The sequence below is a fragment of the Monocercomonoides exilis genome, assembly GCF_001643675.1.
Source record: "Monocercomonoides exilis strain PA203 chromosome Unknown scaffold45-810774, whole genome shotgun sequence".
In the NCBI taxonomy this organism is placed as follows: Eukaryota; Preaxostyla; order Oxymonadida; family Polymastigidae; genus Monocercomonoides; species Monocercomonoides exilis.
Window position 1 is genome coordinate 536549 of NW_027150590.1, and position 14969 is coordinate 551517.

Genomic DNA, 14969 nt, shown 5'->3' on the forward strand with positions numbered 1-14969 from the left:
TGAAATGGAAGAGTTTGAAATGGCGGAAGGATGAAGTGTGTTTGAGTAAGAATGTGAAAGAGGAGAAGAAAGAGGAGAAGAGGAAGAAGAAGAAGAAAGAGAGGAAGAGGGAGAAGAAGAGGAAGGAGAAGAAGATAAAGGAGAAGAAAGAGGAGAAGAAGAAGAAGAAGTTAATAAATTGTCTTTTGTTGAGAATTGAGTGATGTTTCTATCAGCTCCAAATGTTGAGTCAAATTCTTTTTTGGTCATTAAATTTGAAGAAGAGGAGGAAGAAGAGGAAGAAGAGGGAGAAGAGGGAGAAGGCGAGGGAGAAGAAGAAGAAGAAGAAGAAGAAGAAGGTGAGAGAGGTGAAGAAAACTGCATAGAAATAGGAGAAGAAGAAGGGTTTTGAGTGAACAATAAGGAAGAAGGAAGACGAGAACGAACGGAAGAAGAAGAAGAAGAAGAAGAGGAGGAGGAGGAGGAGGAAGGAGAAGAAGAGGAAGATAAATTTGTTGTGAATGAAAAGGAAGAAGAAGAAGAAGAAGGGGAAGAAGAAGATGATGAGGAAGATGAGGAAGATGAGGAAGATGAGGAAAGAGAAGAAGAAGAAGAAGAAATAGAATTAATTTGAGGAGAAGGAGCAATAAACGCATCGAGAGAAGGAAGAGGAGTCTTAGTGAGCATTGGGAGAGGGACAAGAACATCAAAAGTGGATGGAATAAGACGAGAAGAAGAAGAAGAGGAGGAGGAGGAGGAAGAAGAAAGAGAAGAAGAAGAATTAATAGAAGAAGAAGAAGAAAGAGAAGAGGAAGAGGAAGAAGAAGACAATGAAGAAGAAGAATTAATAGAATTCTGATAACTTGTAAGCCATGAAGGGTCGCAAGGGATGGGGGCGGTGTGTTTGAGGAAGAGAGGAAGAGGAAGAGGAAAAGAACGAGAAAGAAATGTTTGAGAGATGTGAGGGAAGGAAGAGAGAGAAGAAGAAGAAGAAGAGGAAGGAGAAGAGGGAGAAGAGGAGGAAGAAGAAGAATTTTGAACGATTATGCGATGAAAAGAAGAAGAAGGGGAACAAGGAGAGGAAGAAGAAGAAGATGACGATGATGAAGGAGAAGGAGAAGAAGGAGAAGGTGATATAGAAGAAGGAGAATTTGAAGAAGAGGAAGGAGAAGAAGGCAAAACATACAGAATTTTATTGTTATCAGAAGAAGAAGAAGAAGAAGAAGAAGAAGAAGAAGAAGAAGAAGAAGAAGAAGAAGAAGAAGAAGAAGAAGAGGAAGAAGAAGAGGAAGAGGAAGAAGAAGATGAATCAATTCTATCATTTAAAGGCATAGGAATAACAACATTATCATTATCATCATCATCATCATGAATATTTCCTTCTCTTTCGTTTTCTGAGTTGAGAAGAGAGAGAAGAGAAGAAGAAGAAGAAGAAGAAGAAGAAGAAGTAGAAGAAGAAGAGGAGGAGGGGGAAGAAGAAGAAGAAGAAGAAGAAGAAGAATACATGTTTGTTTCAGGAGATGTTGGGTTTGAGACAATTTGTGTTGAAATATCTTGTTGTGAGTCAGATTTAGAGAGAAGAACAATATCTTTGGAGGAAGAAGAAAGAGAAGAAGAAGAAGAAGAAGAAGAAGAAGAAGAAGATGATGATGATGATGAATTTAATTGAGAATTAGCCAACATTTCATCATTACTTGTTCCATAAGCATTCATTTTCATTGAAATATTATGAAAATCTTCCTCTTTCCCTTTCCCTTTCTCCTTCTCCCCTTCTCTTCCTCCTCCTCTCCCCATCTCTTTCTCTCTCCCCTTCCCTCCTTCTTTCTCTTTCTCCTTCTCCTTCTCCTTCTCAAACTCCCACCCGTCCCATTCATCGTCTTCTTCTTCTTCTTCTTCTCTCCCTCCATTCTTCGCTGACACAAACCCCATCCGCATCAGCAGCCCAACCCATTCACTCACCCTCTTCCATGTCTCCCACCACACTTTGCCCCGGATTCGCTTGTGCTTCAGATGAATTTCTTCTTTTTCCACTCTTTTTGTGACAGTTTTGATGGTTTTGATGGGGTTTTTGATGGAATTTTTGTTTTTATTATCTTCTTCTTCTTTTTCTCCTTCTCCTTCTTCTCCTTCTCCTTCTCCTTCTCCTTCCTTCTTTGCCTCTATCTCTTTCTCTATCTCTTTCTGCTTCTGCAGCTGTTGATGATGACCAATGTGAATAGATGAAAGTGTTGGTGGCGTAACACTTTCTGATAAATCCATTTCTTTCTCTTCTTCTTCTCCTTCTCCTTTTTCTTCTTCATTTGGTTGAGTTTCAATTGACTCTCCAACTTCTTCTGAAGAATTAATATCTTTTTCTTCTTTATTCTCTTCTTCTTCTTCTTCCTCCTCTTCTTCCTCCTCTTCTTCCTCTATTTCCTCTTCTACTTCTTCAATCACTTTCTCCACTGACGCCTTCTCTATCTCTTGCACCCATCCATTGCTCCTCTCCTCCACTTCCCCTTCTCCTCCTTCTTTCCCTTTCCCCATCCCTCTCCCTTTCTCTCTCTCCCTCTCCCTCTCCTTCTCCCTCTCCCTTTCTCTCCTCCTCCTCCTCCCTTCCTCCTCCACCATCACCCTCAGCGGAAACCGCTCATCCATCGAGTTCATCACACGATACAGCGCCTTCTCTATCGCATCCCCTCCCACTCGATTCATCACAAACCCATTCATCTCTGGTGCAGTCAGCACAGAAGAAGGGAAGAGGGGGATGGTGATGTAAACAAGTGGCTGCGTGCTGCTGGCGGAGAGAAGGGAAATAAGCGCATTCCGCTCAAACAAGCCGGCGGGGGCGCAGCCGTAGAGACATTGAGGGTGCGGGAGCGTGGGATAGGCTGCTTGAGGCAAAGGAGAAGGAAACGAGGAATAAGGAGAAGAGGAAGAAGAAGGAGAAGAAGGAGAATTTGTTTGAGATCCAACAAGCTCTGGCTGTTGAATAGAAATCGTGATGGTTTGTATAGCTTGCAACCATTGCTGCAAATGCTGCTTGCTCGAAAGAAGTTGTCGTATGATCATTTTTTGGGGTTCTGGCAACACTTTCACTGAATCATCTTCAAGACTGTTAACTCTTCCTAAGTGAACAAACCACCAAGGTTCGATATGTGGAACAGGTGGAGTTGGAAGCAAAGACAGAAGAGTGGATTTTCTTTTCCTGGCAAAGTACGATTTTGACCGAAGAGTATTTAGTATTGTAATGAATTCATTTCTTCCAACTCCAAGAATTCGAACACTTTCTCGACCGGTAAAATTTGGTAAAGTGTCATAAGATTTTCCTAAAAAAAAAAATAAAATAAAATAAATTGTATGAACTTAAACTTTTCACTTTTTGAGCTACAAACCAGATTCAATTAGCGATATCAAAATCTCTCTGTAATATGAATAAGGCGTAAGACCAGCAACACATGTCAGATAAGCTGAGTCATGGTATGGATACACCATTAATTCTGATTGCAATGTTTTTATAAACCTTCCATAGTACTCTTCCCTTCTGATAGGAAGTTCTGGATTCCATGAATCTGCATTTTTAATGCTATGATCAATAATCATTGCATTCCATTTGCTTTCTGTAAGACCTAATGTATGAACTAAACTGTACGGAAGATTATGGAAGCTTGTCTTTTCATTGAGATGAAATTGAACGCTTTCCATCTTTTGTTATGATCATTATCCCAAAGAAAATAATTTTTTAAATTCTATTTTTTTTTTTGTTTATTTTTCTTCTTTAAAAATTCAAATTATGATCAAAAGCTCACAAAAAAACAAATTTTTAATTTACTCATCAGGAACAGCAATGCTTCCGTCGTCAATCCTTGGGAAAAGATCCTTTGGAGATTGCCCATCAACTGAGCATCCAACGCTGACGCATGAGCCAAGAATCTCCTTAACTGTGCCTTTCAAAGTACAGGCAAGAGATCTATCGCGGACGGTGCGTGCAATTTTTATGACCTGATCCATGGTGATTGAGCCACTGTGTTTAACTTAAAAAATTATATTATTTTTTCGAAAACGCATTAAAATAACTCATAAAATGCAAAAAGTCATAAAAAATCCAACATACTATTTTTAACTTTCTTTCTGTCTCTTGGTGGTTCGTTCAGTGCTTGGATAATCATTGAAGGAACAGATGGAACAACAAAAACTTCTGCTTGTCTGTTCTTCACAACAAGTTTAACAGTGACTCTGAGTCCTTTCCATCCCATTGTCGCTTTAGCGATATCTTCTCCTGTTTTTTTTGGGTTCTTTTTGGAAATTATTTTTATCAAATATTATCAAATATTAAATCCTTGTGAAAAAAAAATAAACCAATCCGAGAGGACCAATCTTTGGTGCGAGAGTGGAAGCTGCTCCAACCTCTCCTCCGACTGCACGGATGAAAACAATTTTCTCTTCATTTGGATCAATCTTTGGTGGCATTTCTGAAAAGCTTTTGATCAATTGAGGAGTTATTGCAAATTTTTTGCCCATACATTTTATATGTGAATTATTCAAATTTGTTTTTTGGTATTATTTGAACATAATATCGATTCAATTACATTTATTTGATGGCAATTATATATTGCAGCATTTCAAACAATTTTTTATATGAATTCAAATTTCCTATTCAAGAATTGTGATTTCGATTGAATATTGTTGGAACATTTATTGCAAAAATTAAGATATATCAGTTATTTTATTCTAATTGACGTGGTAAAAATTACGCTATTCAAACTGTGAAATACAATCTTGATGCAAATGAGTCTTTGCAAAAAACTCAAAAGAACAACTTTATCATGAAACTGTTATTTCATTTGAAAGATGAAAGGTTAGAAAATGTTTTGTTCTGTGTTTTCTTTAACTTGTTTTGGATATTTATAAAGACTGTTTTTCAGAAAAACATGTTATATTTTCTTTTCAGTAGTCTTGATTTTAGAGCCTCTTCATTTTTGAAGATTTAAGCTTCAATGAATCACTATTCAGAACTGTAATTGGAACTTCTTCCTAAATTTTAGCTCAAGCCTTCTTATGGATTGAACATTCCGCTCTTCTTGTTCATTTTAGCCTCGTCTTCACTTCAAAGCGTCGCATCTGCAGGAACATTCTTGCACATTTGCATACTTACAGCAGGGACACATGCTTTCCACAATCACTCTATCTATCCTTATCATAAGCAAAGCAGCAAAGAACTAGTGCAGTTCCAACACTTGCAACAATCAGAATTCATCTTTAATTTACGAAATCAGAGGAAAGAACTCTATAAATTCAACCACACACACACAAAAAAAAAAATATTATAGAAGCATTTACAAAAGTTATCAAAGTACTTCTCAGCAATCACCTTTCAAGCAAAGGATTATTTTATTTGAAACCAACCAGCCAAGGAATCTGAATCATTTTCTCCGTAGCTAACTTCTCTTTCGAGTTTTATGCGAATCTTCAATGATCATTGCTTGAACCTCGTCAACTTATTCATTCGATTTTTTAATTGTCTCGTATTTTTTCTTGTTTCTGTATACACAAATGAAGCAACAAAGGAAAAATATCGACATATTCGATTACTTTTACTTCTGCTTCTCTAATAGCTACACCATCTTGATTGGGAGCAGACATGAATATGACTTCTCTTTTTTACAAGTTTTTGAACCATGTATTCAATGGCAGTTTTTACTAAAAAGCCAAAAGTTGCTATTTAGTCTTTTTAATGATTTTTAGATTTCTCCTCGCATATTCCTCTCTTTCAATCCTGCGTAGATGAATTTTTATTCCTCTCTTCTTTGGAAGTGAAGCGAGTCAAATGTACAATCAATACATCAAACGGAAGATATTAAACAATTATTCAAGTCGAATATACGCTCATCATCATTATCATCTGCAGATTCACAATTATGTTTGTACGTGCCTTCATTTTCGAGCTGATTACTCAAAGAAATATCAATGTTGCTATTTTCAACAAATGAATAAAATGCTTCATATCCATGCTCTGATCCTGCTTCACTAAAATAACTCATTGAGGCGGAGTCAAGCATTCACAACGCTTTCTCTTCAACCATCTTTTTGCATGTTCACATTTTGTCTCGAAGGCATTATCTTGCAAACTCCTCTTCTATCTATCAAATAAATAAATATTCTTCTTCAGATCATTTGTACGATATATTTATTTTCTTTCTAGATGGATGTAGATACAATTCCTTTCAAAATAGCACCGTATTAGCATTCAACTCTTATTAAAGCAGCACAATAACGACTTCATCTTTCATGAGATAAAAGGAAATTCTTCATTTTCGTTATATTGACAAGACATTCATCGCAAATATCGCAATATCAGCTTCATTAGAGTTGAACAAGCGCTCCATCCCTTTCTGTTAGTTCAGTTCATTTCGTTTCGATGCTTATCAGTGAAGAAGTCTTCAACATAACTCATAACTACATGAATCACTTTTGTCATAGGCGATGCAAATAACCTTGAGAACGAGTAAAGTTCATTCTCAATAATTTCTGCTTCCTCATAAGTATTTTCACTTTACGATTTCAATGATCTTCTATTAGAAATCTCCAGTAGTTTTCATATGGATAATTACAGCGTCTATCAAAAGCATCTTAAATTTTGACTTCATTGAAAGTATCAAGGTGCATCCTATCTGAATAACACTACAGCAAATGTGCTGCGGTTATAATGCCCAATAGCAATTAACTTTTCCTATGAATTTGATTGATTTTGAGGCCTTCTAAGGAATCCAAAGAAGTTGAGTTGGGGAATCATTCCAGGAGAAAGAGTGTTGCCAGATGTAAGAAACGCTGCTATCGTTGTTTCTGCTGCTTTTTCACCTATTTTGGAACAAAAAGTACACTCAGATGGAAATAAAAATATATTTTTATTAGGCAATGTCATTTTCATTTCCGCATGAAGAATAATTAAGCCAGAAATCCTTTTCTGAAAAGAATTTGAAAACAACAACAACATATTATTCATCTATTTTAATGAATGAAAAGCTTCTTACAGAACTGGGGCAGAGAAAATTTTATGAACATAATTTTTTGAGGATTGTCGCTCTCAAATGAAGTTGAAATCATTTATTACGTTAAAGTCATTGCGGGTATTTTACAATTTTCAGATATTTTGACGCATTTTTTTGTTTTCAGTGAAAAGTGACTGATTTATTCGGAAGATCGTAACGTATTGTTTATTCAAGTCTTTCCTGTTGATCCCAAAAAAATTTATGTAATTTCCAATGCTTTGAAAGATTCGATAAACAAATCATTTACATGCGATGTATCTTTTGTGGGCGAAAATATCATTGAGGAAACAAATTCTTTTACGTTTTGGATTGAAGAGGTTTTCTTTCCACAAATAATGATTTGTGATGTTCATTTTATTTAACATTTTTAATGTCATCATCAATTTCTATCATTATCAAGAACGCTGAAGCATGAATTTCTTATTTCCTTTGTGTTTACACTCTTTCTTCTCTCTAACAAAGTGCTTGTTTCAGAGCGGAACAAATTGGATGAGAGAATTGAGGACAGTTCTTCAAAAGTTTGAGATAGCTGAAGGACTTTCTTTGATGATGGGCAGAACAGCTTTTCTGGAAATGACTGAATTGTTCAAAGAGAGCTGGAGTGAGATGAAGGAAGGGGACGAGACATTTCAAGGAGCTGTTTTGGAGGAATAGTACGAAAGATAATTGCCAAAATGATGAATGGAAAATGATGAGTGCAGCGGATGAATAGAATTGGTGAGGGAAAGTTTGAAGAAAGGCGGAACTGGGATTTACAGAAATATGCAAAGATAAAGAAAAAGAATAAGAATTCAAAAATGCAAATGGTTTGCATTTATTTAATCAGATTGATTGACTTTTCCCTTCAAAAAATGATACAATTATGTTGAAAAAAATAACATTTATAATTTCTATTTTAATGATATTTCAAATTTTAAATATTTTCATATTTTCATATTTTCATATTTTTTATATCTTGCGATACTAGAATTTCAGCATGGGCGCTCTACAGCAAGGAGGGAACAAGGAACTTGGAAGCGCTGGCGTTCGAGCGGATTTGGAATTATGGCAGAAGATGGAGACTGAGGGGCAATGAGCTGAATCAGCTTGGGAAAGAGCTTGATGGAATCATAAATTATATAAGGCATTGGCAGAGAAAAGGAGCTTTTACATATTTTTTTTTACAAGAATTCTCTTATGAGCAGCAGAAAGAGACAAGAAAAGGGTTGCAGAATAATTTGAGATTTTGATGAAAATTGTATTGAGAGGGATGGGGCAGACGAGGAACGAGAGAGAATGTGGAGGAAGAGGAAGAGGAGGAAGGGGAAGAGGAGGAGAAGAAAGAGAAGAAGAAAGCGAAGGAGGAGGGAGCGTATTGGTGAGTGAATCAGATTTCTCATCTTTTTGTGTGTCTTCAGCCCCGTTTCTGGCGCCTCCCCTGACACGCCTTATGACACTCACCCAGCTAACCTTCTTCAACATCTCCACAAATCCATCGAAAACACCACATCTGGGTGAAGGGCCGAGCCAAAGAGTGTTTCTGATGAGTGGATGTGAATTTGTGTCAGTGTGGGATGTGTATGATGGGGGCATTATCCCTTCACTCAACAGCCCCTCATCATCCTTGGCTGCCTCGAACACCTCGTTTGTCAGGTGCTATCGATCACAGAATGTTGCAGTCAGCGGGAGTGAAGGGAATCCATCGAAACCAGCGAGACAGCAGATAGCAGACAATGGGGCGAATTCATTCACTTGGTGTGTGTGGAATGGCTCAAAAACCACTGGAACATCGCCTTACGTAGATAATGATGCTTCAAATGGTGGAGCAATTTACATGTATAACAAAGCATCAGCAACACTTTCTGTAAAACATTGCTCGTTCAATGATTGCTATGCATATGCTTATGGAGGAGGAATTATGTGTCATACAATCAATTCAATCAAGATCGAGAACAACTCATTCAATGCTTGTACAGCAAAAAATTATTATGGAGGAGGGATGTATGCTTATTCGATTTCTTCGTGTGTCAGGATCAGTGGTTGCGAATTTCAAAAATGCAAAGCAGTTAATTATGGAGGAGGGCTTTATCTTCATACTTTTAATGTTTCTGGATCTTCCTGTATCGGAACAGAAAGTGGCAATGGAGAGAGTGCTTGTGTGTTTGAGTGCTCATTCACTTCGTGTTCTCTGACAAGTCAATATGGAGGGGGGATGTATTGTTATGGCGTTCCGGCTGCATTCAAAATGCGGAGCCTCCAATTTATTTCGTGCAGTGCATTATCATATGGCGGAGGGATGAGATTTTATCCTGATCAATCAGAAGCTCCAGATGACAAGCTTTATTGTTATTTCTTCTTCTTCCACGATTGCAGATGCAGTAATTCCACTCCATATGGCCATGATGTGTTTTTTCAAGACAATTACAATCACTTTTCTTCGAACAACCCGTTCTACGAATCATACACAACGAATAGCAATGATAAGAGAGTGTGCTATTATTATAATGGTTATCAACATACAGAAAAGAAGGGATGGCTGAAGGAGGGGATGAAAGATCGGTATGTTGGGGTGAGTGGGGATGACACAAACAATCTGTGTGGGATGAGTGAGTCAGCACCTTGCAAGACAGTGGGGCATGCAGTGGGGTCGAGCATGGCGCAGCTGAGCTCGACAATCACGTTGCTGGGTGGGAAGCATGCGAGTGAAGGGGCGACGATCAGTGTTGGGGAAAAGAAGATTTCAGTTGTTGGGAGAGGGAAAGCAGTGAGTGTGATTGAGACGAGTGCACTTTCGACCTCTTCAACAACGCTGTTTAGCATATCTTCTGGCCAACTGGAGGTGGGGCATGAGACAGGTTAGAGATGGGATGGCAAGCAAAAGAAGAAGAATGATGAGAATGACGAAGAAATGTAGTTGAAGTATTTTTGCAGAAATAAAGGATTCAGATGAGAAAAAGGAGATGAATATAAAAAGTGTGGAATTGCAAATAGCTTTTATTGAGTATTTTGCTGAGAAGAGAATAAAGAGCAAATCAGCCAACTTTTCCTCCGCTACAGAAATAAACAGTTCGATTTGTCAACGTAGCTTTGCCGGGAAAAAAAAAATAAATAAATAAATAAATATTTCCTCGACTTAAAAAAGAAAAAAAATTTTGTATCACTTATTTTGCAATTCACGAGACATATGGGAAAAAGCAGTTTGACTTCTGGAGAGAAACGAATATTTTTGTTTATTTTTTTCTCAAAGAAAAAGAAAAGAGAGTGCTAACCTGTCGAAGTGTTGTTCATGTGCATCAATGATGTTCGGGATAAAAAATTATTTCTTTTTTTTAATTGGCTTGTTTGCTTGTCTTCAGCAATTTCATAAATGTGGAAATGTTTATTGTGCAAAAATTATTAGTTGAACAAATATATTGGAACAACAAACTTATTTAGAAAAAAAAAAAATAACCATTTGACATTGTTATTTTCACTTTTTCGTCTTATCACTCAGTGTTTCTTGAATACTTTCAAATCGAAATTTTTTGACAGAAAACAAATGATTTCAAAAAAAAAAAAAATTAACTGTCGATTGGAAAAGAGGAATTTCTTTTCATTTTATAGCTGTTCTTTTCTTTTCTTTTCAAGATATATTTCTCACACAATCATGTTGTGCTTTGTTCAAGATGAGATTATTTATTCAGCATAGTTTTATTCTTTATTTTTCCAACATATTCGTGTTGTTGGATGAAGAAGCCATGGGGATATGATTGTGACTGATTTTTGAATACAACCAGGTTTATCATTTTATTCTGACCTTTATTTACATGGGTAATTATTTATGAAAAATCACAAAATACTTGTCATTTTTTCTTTTTGAGATGTTTTTTGTTCATTTCATTTCCTTTTGTCACATGCTTCACAAATGAGTTTGTCACAATTTATTTTGAATCAACAACAACGAAACCTGCTTATCAATGATTTGGGTGATTATTTTTGAAATCACATTTTCTTTCGAACGTTTATCATAAAATATTCATCAATGGTGGATTTAGTATGAAATTAAATTCAACAAATTTCAAAAACAATTTTGATAAAGTGCTTTGAGAATAACAAAATCTTTGTTTCCAACTGAAATATCTTAATAAATAACATCATCAAAAAAGTTATGACTTCAAAAATGATCACCCAAATCATTGACAAGCAAGTTTCGTTGTTGTTGATTCAAAATAAATTGTGACAAACTCATTTATGAAGCATGAGTAACATAAGGAAATGAAATGAATGAAAAACATCTCAAAAAGAAAAAATGACAAGTATTTTGTGATTTTTCATAAATAATTACCCATGTAAATAAAGGTCAGAATAAAATGATAAACCTGGTTGTATTCAAAAATCAGTCACAATCATATCCCCATGGCTTCTTCATCCAACAACACGAATATGTTGGAAAAATAAAGAATAAAACTATGCTGAATAAATAATCTCATCTTGAACAAAGCACAACATGATTGTGTGAGAAATATATCTTGAAAAGAAAAGAAAAGAACAGCTATAAAATGAAAAGAAATTCCTCTTTTCCAATCGACAGTTAATTTTTTTTTTTTTTGAAATCATTTGTTTTCTGTCAAAAAATTTCGATTTGAAAGTATTCAAGAAACACTGAGTGATAAGACGAAAAAGTGAAAATAACAATGTCAAATGGTTATTTTTTTTTTTTCTAAATAAGTTTGTTGTTCCAATATATTTGTTCAACTAATAATTTTTGCACAATAAACATTTCCACATTTATGAAATTGCTGAAGACAAGCAAACAAGCCAATTAAAAAAAAGAAATAATTTTTTATCCCGAACATCATTGATGCACATGAACAACACTTCGACAGGTTAGCACTCTCTTTTCTTTTTCTTTGAGAAAAAAATAAACAAAAATATTCGTTTCTCTCCAGAAGTCAAACTGCTTTTTCCCATATGTCTCGTGAATTGCAAAATAAGTGATACAAAATTTTTTTTCTTTTTTAAGTCGAGGAAATATTTATTTATTTATTTATTTTTTTTTTCCCGGCAAAGCTACGTTGACAAATCGAACTGTTTATTTCTGTAGCGGAGGAAAAGTTGGCTGATTTGCTCTTTATTCTCTTCTCAGCAAAATACTCAATAAAAGCTATTTGCAATTCCACACTTTTTATATTCATCTCCTTTTTCTCATCTGAATCCTTTATTTCTGCAAAAATACTTCAACTACATTTCTTCGTCATTCTCATCATTCTTCTTCTTTTGCTTGCCATCCCATCTCTAACCTGTCTCATGCCCCACCTCCAGTTGGCCAGAAGATATGCTAAACAGCGTTGTTGAAGAGGTCGAAAGTGCACTCGTCCCAATCACACTCACTGCTTTCCCTCTCCCAACAACTGAAATCTTCTTTTCCCCAACACTGATCGTCGCCCCTTCACTCGCATGCTTCCCACCCAGCAACGTGATTGTCGAGCTCAGCTGCGCCATGCTCGACCCCACTGCATGCCCCACTGTCTTGCAAGGTGCTGACTCACTCATCCCACACAGATTGTTTGTGTCATCCCCACTCACCCCAACATACCGATCTTTCATCCCCTCCTTCAGCCATCCCTTCTTTTCTGTATGTTGATAACCATTATAATAATAGCACACTCTCTTATCATTGCTATTCGTTGTGTATGATTCGTAGAACGGGTTGTTCGAAGAAAAGTGATTGTAATTGTCTTGAAAAAACACATCATGGCCATATGGAGTGGAATTACTGCATCTGCAATCGTGGAAGAAGAAGAAATAACAATAAAGCTTGTCATCTGGAGCTTCTGATTGATCAGGATAAAATCTCATCCCTCCGCCATATGATAATGCACTGCACGAAATAAATTGGAGGCTCCGCATTTTGAATGCAGCCGGAACGCCATAACAATACATCCCCCCTCCATATTGACTTGTCAGAGAACACGAAGTGAATGAGCACTCAAACACACAAGCACTCTCTCCATTGCCACTTTCTGTTCCGATACAGGAAGATCCAGAAACATTAAAAGTATGAAGATAAAGCCCTCCTCCATAATTAACTGCTTTGCATTTTTGAAATTCGCAACCACTGATCCTGACACACGAAGAAATCGAATAAGCATACATCCCTCCTCCATAATAATTTTTTGCTGTACAAGCATTGAATGAGTTGTTCTCGATCTTGACTGAATTAACAGAAACACACAAAATTCCTCCACCACACCAATGCGCATAGCAGTCATTGAACGAACAAAACTTCACTGAAAGTGTTCCTGATGTCTTGCTATACATGTAAATTGCTCCACCATTTGAAGCTCCATCTGAGACAGAATTTTGATTTCCAGTTGTATTTGACCCATTCCACACACACCAGGTGAACGAATTTGCCCCATTGTCTGTTATCTGCTGTCTCGCTGGTTTCGATGGATTCCCCTCACTCCCGCTGACTGCAACATTCTGTGATCGATAGCACCTGACAAACGAGGTGTTCGAGGCAGCCAAGGATGATGAGGGGCTGTTCAGCGAGGGGACAATGCCCCCATCATACACATCCCACACTGACACAAATTCACATCCACTCATCAGAAATGATGTTTGGCCCAGCCCTTCACCCAGATGTGGTGTTTTCGATGGATTTGTGGAGATGTTGAAGAAGGTTAGCTGGGTGAGTGTCATAAGGCGTGTCAGGGGAGGCGCCAGAAACGGGGCTGAAGACACACAAAAAGATGAGAAATCGGACTCACTCACCAATACACTCCCTTCTTCTTCACTTTCTTCTTCTTTTCCTTTTCCTCTTCCTTCTCCACCTCTTCTTCCTCCACCTCCTCGTTGTCCTCCTCTCTCTCCTCCTTCACCCCTTCCTCTTCCTCCTCCACATTCTCTCTCGTTCCTCGTCTGCCCCATCCCTCTCAATACAATTTTCATCAAAATCTCAAATTATTCTGCAACCCTTTTCTTGTCTCTTTCTGCTGCTCATAAAAGAATTCTTGTAAAAAAAAATGTAAAAGCTCCTTTTCTCTGCCAATGCCTTATATAATTTATGAATCTATCAAGCTCTTTCCCAGCTGATTCAGCTCATTGCCCTTCAGTCTCCATCTTCTGCCATAATTCCAAATTCGCTCGAACGCCAGCGCTTCCAAGTTTCTTGTTCCCTCCTTGCTGTAGAGCGCCCATGCCAAAATTCCAATGTTGCAAGATATAAAAAATAAAATAAAATAAAATAAATATGAAAATATGAAAATATGAAAATATGAAAATATGAAAATATGAAAATATGAAAATATGAAAATATGAAAATATGAAAATATGAAAATATGAAAATATGAAAATATGAAAATATGAAAATATGAAAATATGAAAATATGAAAATATGAAAATATCATTAAAATAGAAATGAATAATGTTATTTTTTTCAACATAATTTTTTAATTTTTAGAAGGGAAAAATCAATCAATCTGATAAAATAAATGCAAACCATTTGTATTTTTGCATCCTTATTCTTCAGTCTCCTTTTTCTTCTCTCCCTCCGAAGAATCCCTTCTCCATATTCTTCTTTTCCTTTCTCTCTTGAGTCTCTTGCTTTTCCCAGCATTCTCCTTCTATCGCACTCAGCCAGCCAACAACGCTCACTCCCTTCGCTCACACTTCATCCAGCTCTTTCCCACCCCTCCAAACTCCACCCACCAACCACCACAATAAAATACTCCACCAAAATACCATCCACACCAAAACCAGCCAAAACCAGCCAATCCACAAAAAATCATCCTCAATGCCTCATCCTCATCTGACAGCAGCACATTCCTTGCCTCATTGCACTCTTCCTCCTTTTCCTTGCTTTCTTTTTCTCTCCCCTCGCTAAAATGCAAGCAATCACACCAACCACACAAACAACACCAAATGCTTCATCTCATTAATTATTGCAGCTTTTGACAGCATCTGAGGATCGCACTGTTCCAGAACAAGAAACAGCACAAC

The 14969-nt window shown here is 36.8% G+C and overlaps 3 protein-coding genes across 3 annotated transcripts; all 3 read right to left on the reverse strand.

The window, feature by feature from the left end:
- Nucleotides 1–1549: 1549 nt before the first annotated feature.
- On the reverse strand, nt 1550–3679 carry MONOS_18079 (putative FAM91 N-terminus; the record flags this gene model as incomplete). Its single annotated transcript, XM_067871061.1, has 3 exons — nt 3354–3679; nt 1835–3287; nt 1550–1568 (listed from the first exon to the last, which is right to left on the reverse strand). The coding sequence occupies exons 1-3, from the start codon at nt 3661–3663 to the stop codon at nt 1550–1552; spliced, it is 1782 nt and encodes a 593-aa protein (XP_067721797.1). The 5' UTR covers nt 3664–3679.
- A 12-nt stretch (nt 3680–3691) lies between these two features.
- Nucleotides 3692–4451, reverse strand: MONOS_18080 (putative 60S ribosomal protein L12). Its single transcript, XM_067871063.1, has 3 exons — nt 4318–4451; nt 4073–4253; nt 3692–3992 (listed from the first exon to the last, which is right to left on the reverse strand). The coding sequence occupies exons 1-3, from the start codon at nt 4426–4428 to the stop codon at nt 3787–3789; spliced, it is 498 nt and encodes a 165-aa protein (XP_067721798.1). The 5' UTR covers nt 4429–4451; the 3' UTR covers nt 3692–3786.
- Nucleotides 4452–11970: 7519 nt separating this feature from the next.
- On the reverse strand, nt 11971–14592 carry MONOS_16566 (uncharacterized protein). Its single transcript, XM_067869470.1, has 2 exons — nt 14470–14592; nt 11971–14153 (listed from the first exon to the last, which is right to left on the reverse strand). The coding sequence occupies exon 2, from the start codon at nt 13917–13919 to the stop codon at nt 12261–12263; it is 1659 nt and encodes a 552-aa protein (XP_067721799.1). The 5' UTR covers nt 13920–14153; nt 14470–14592; the 3' UTR covers nt 11971–12260.
- Nucleotides 14593–14969: the final 377 nt, after the last annotated feature.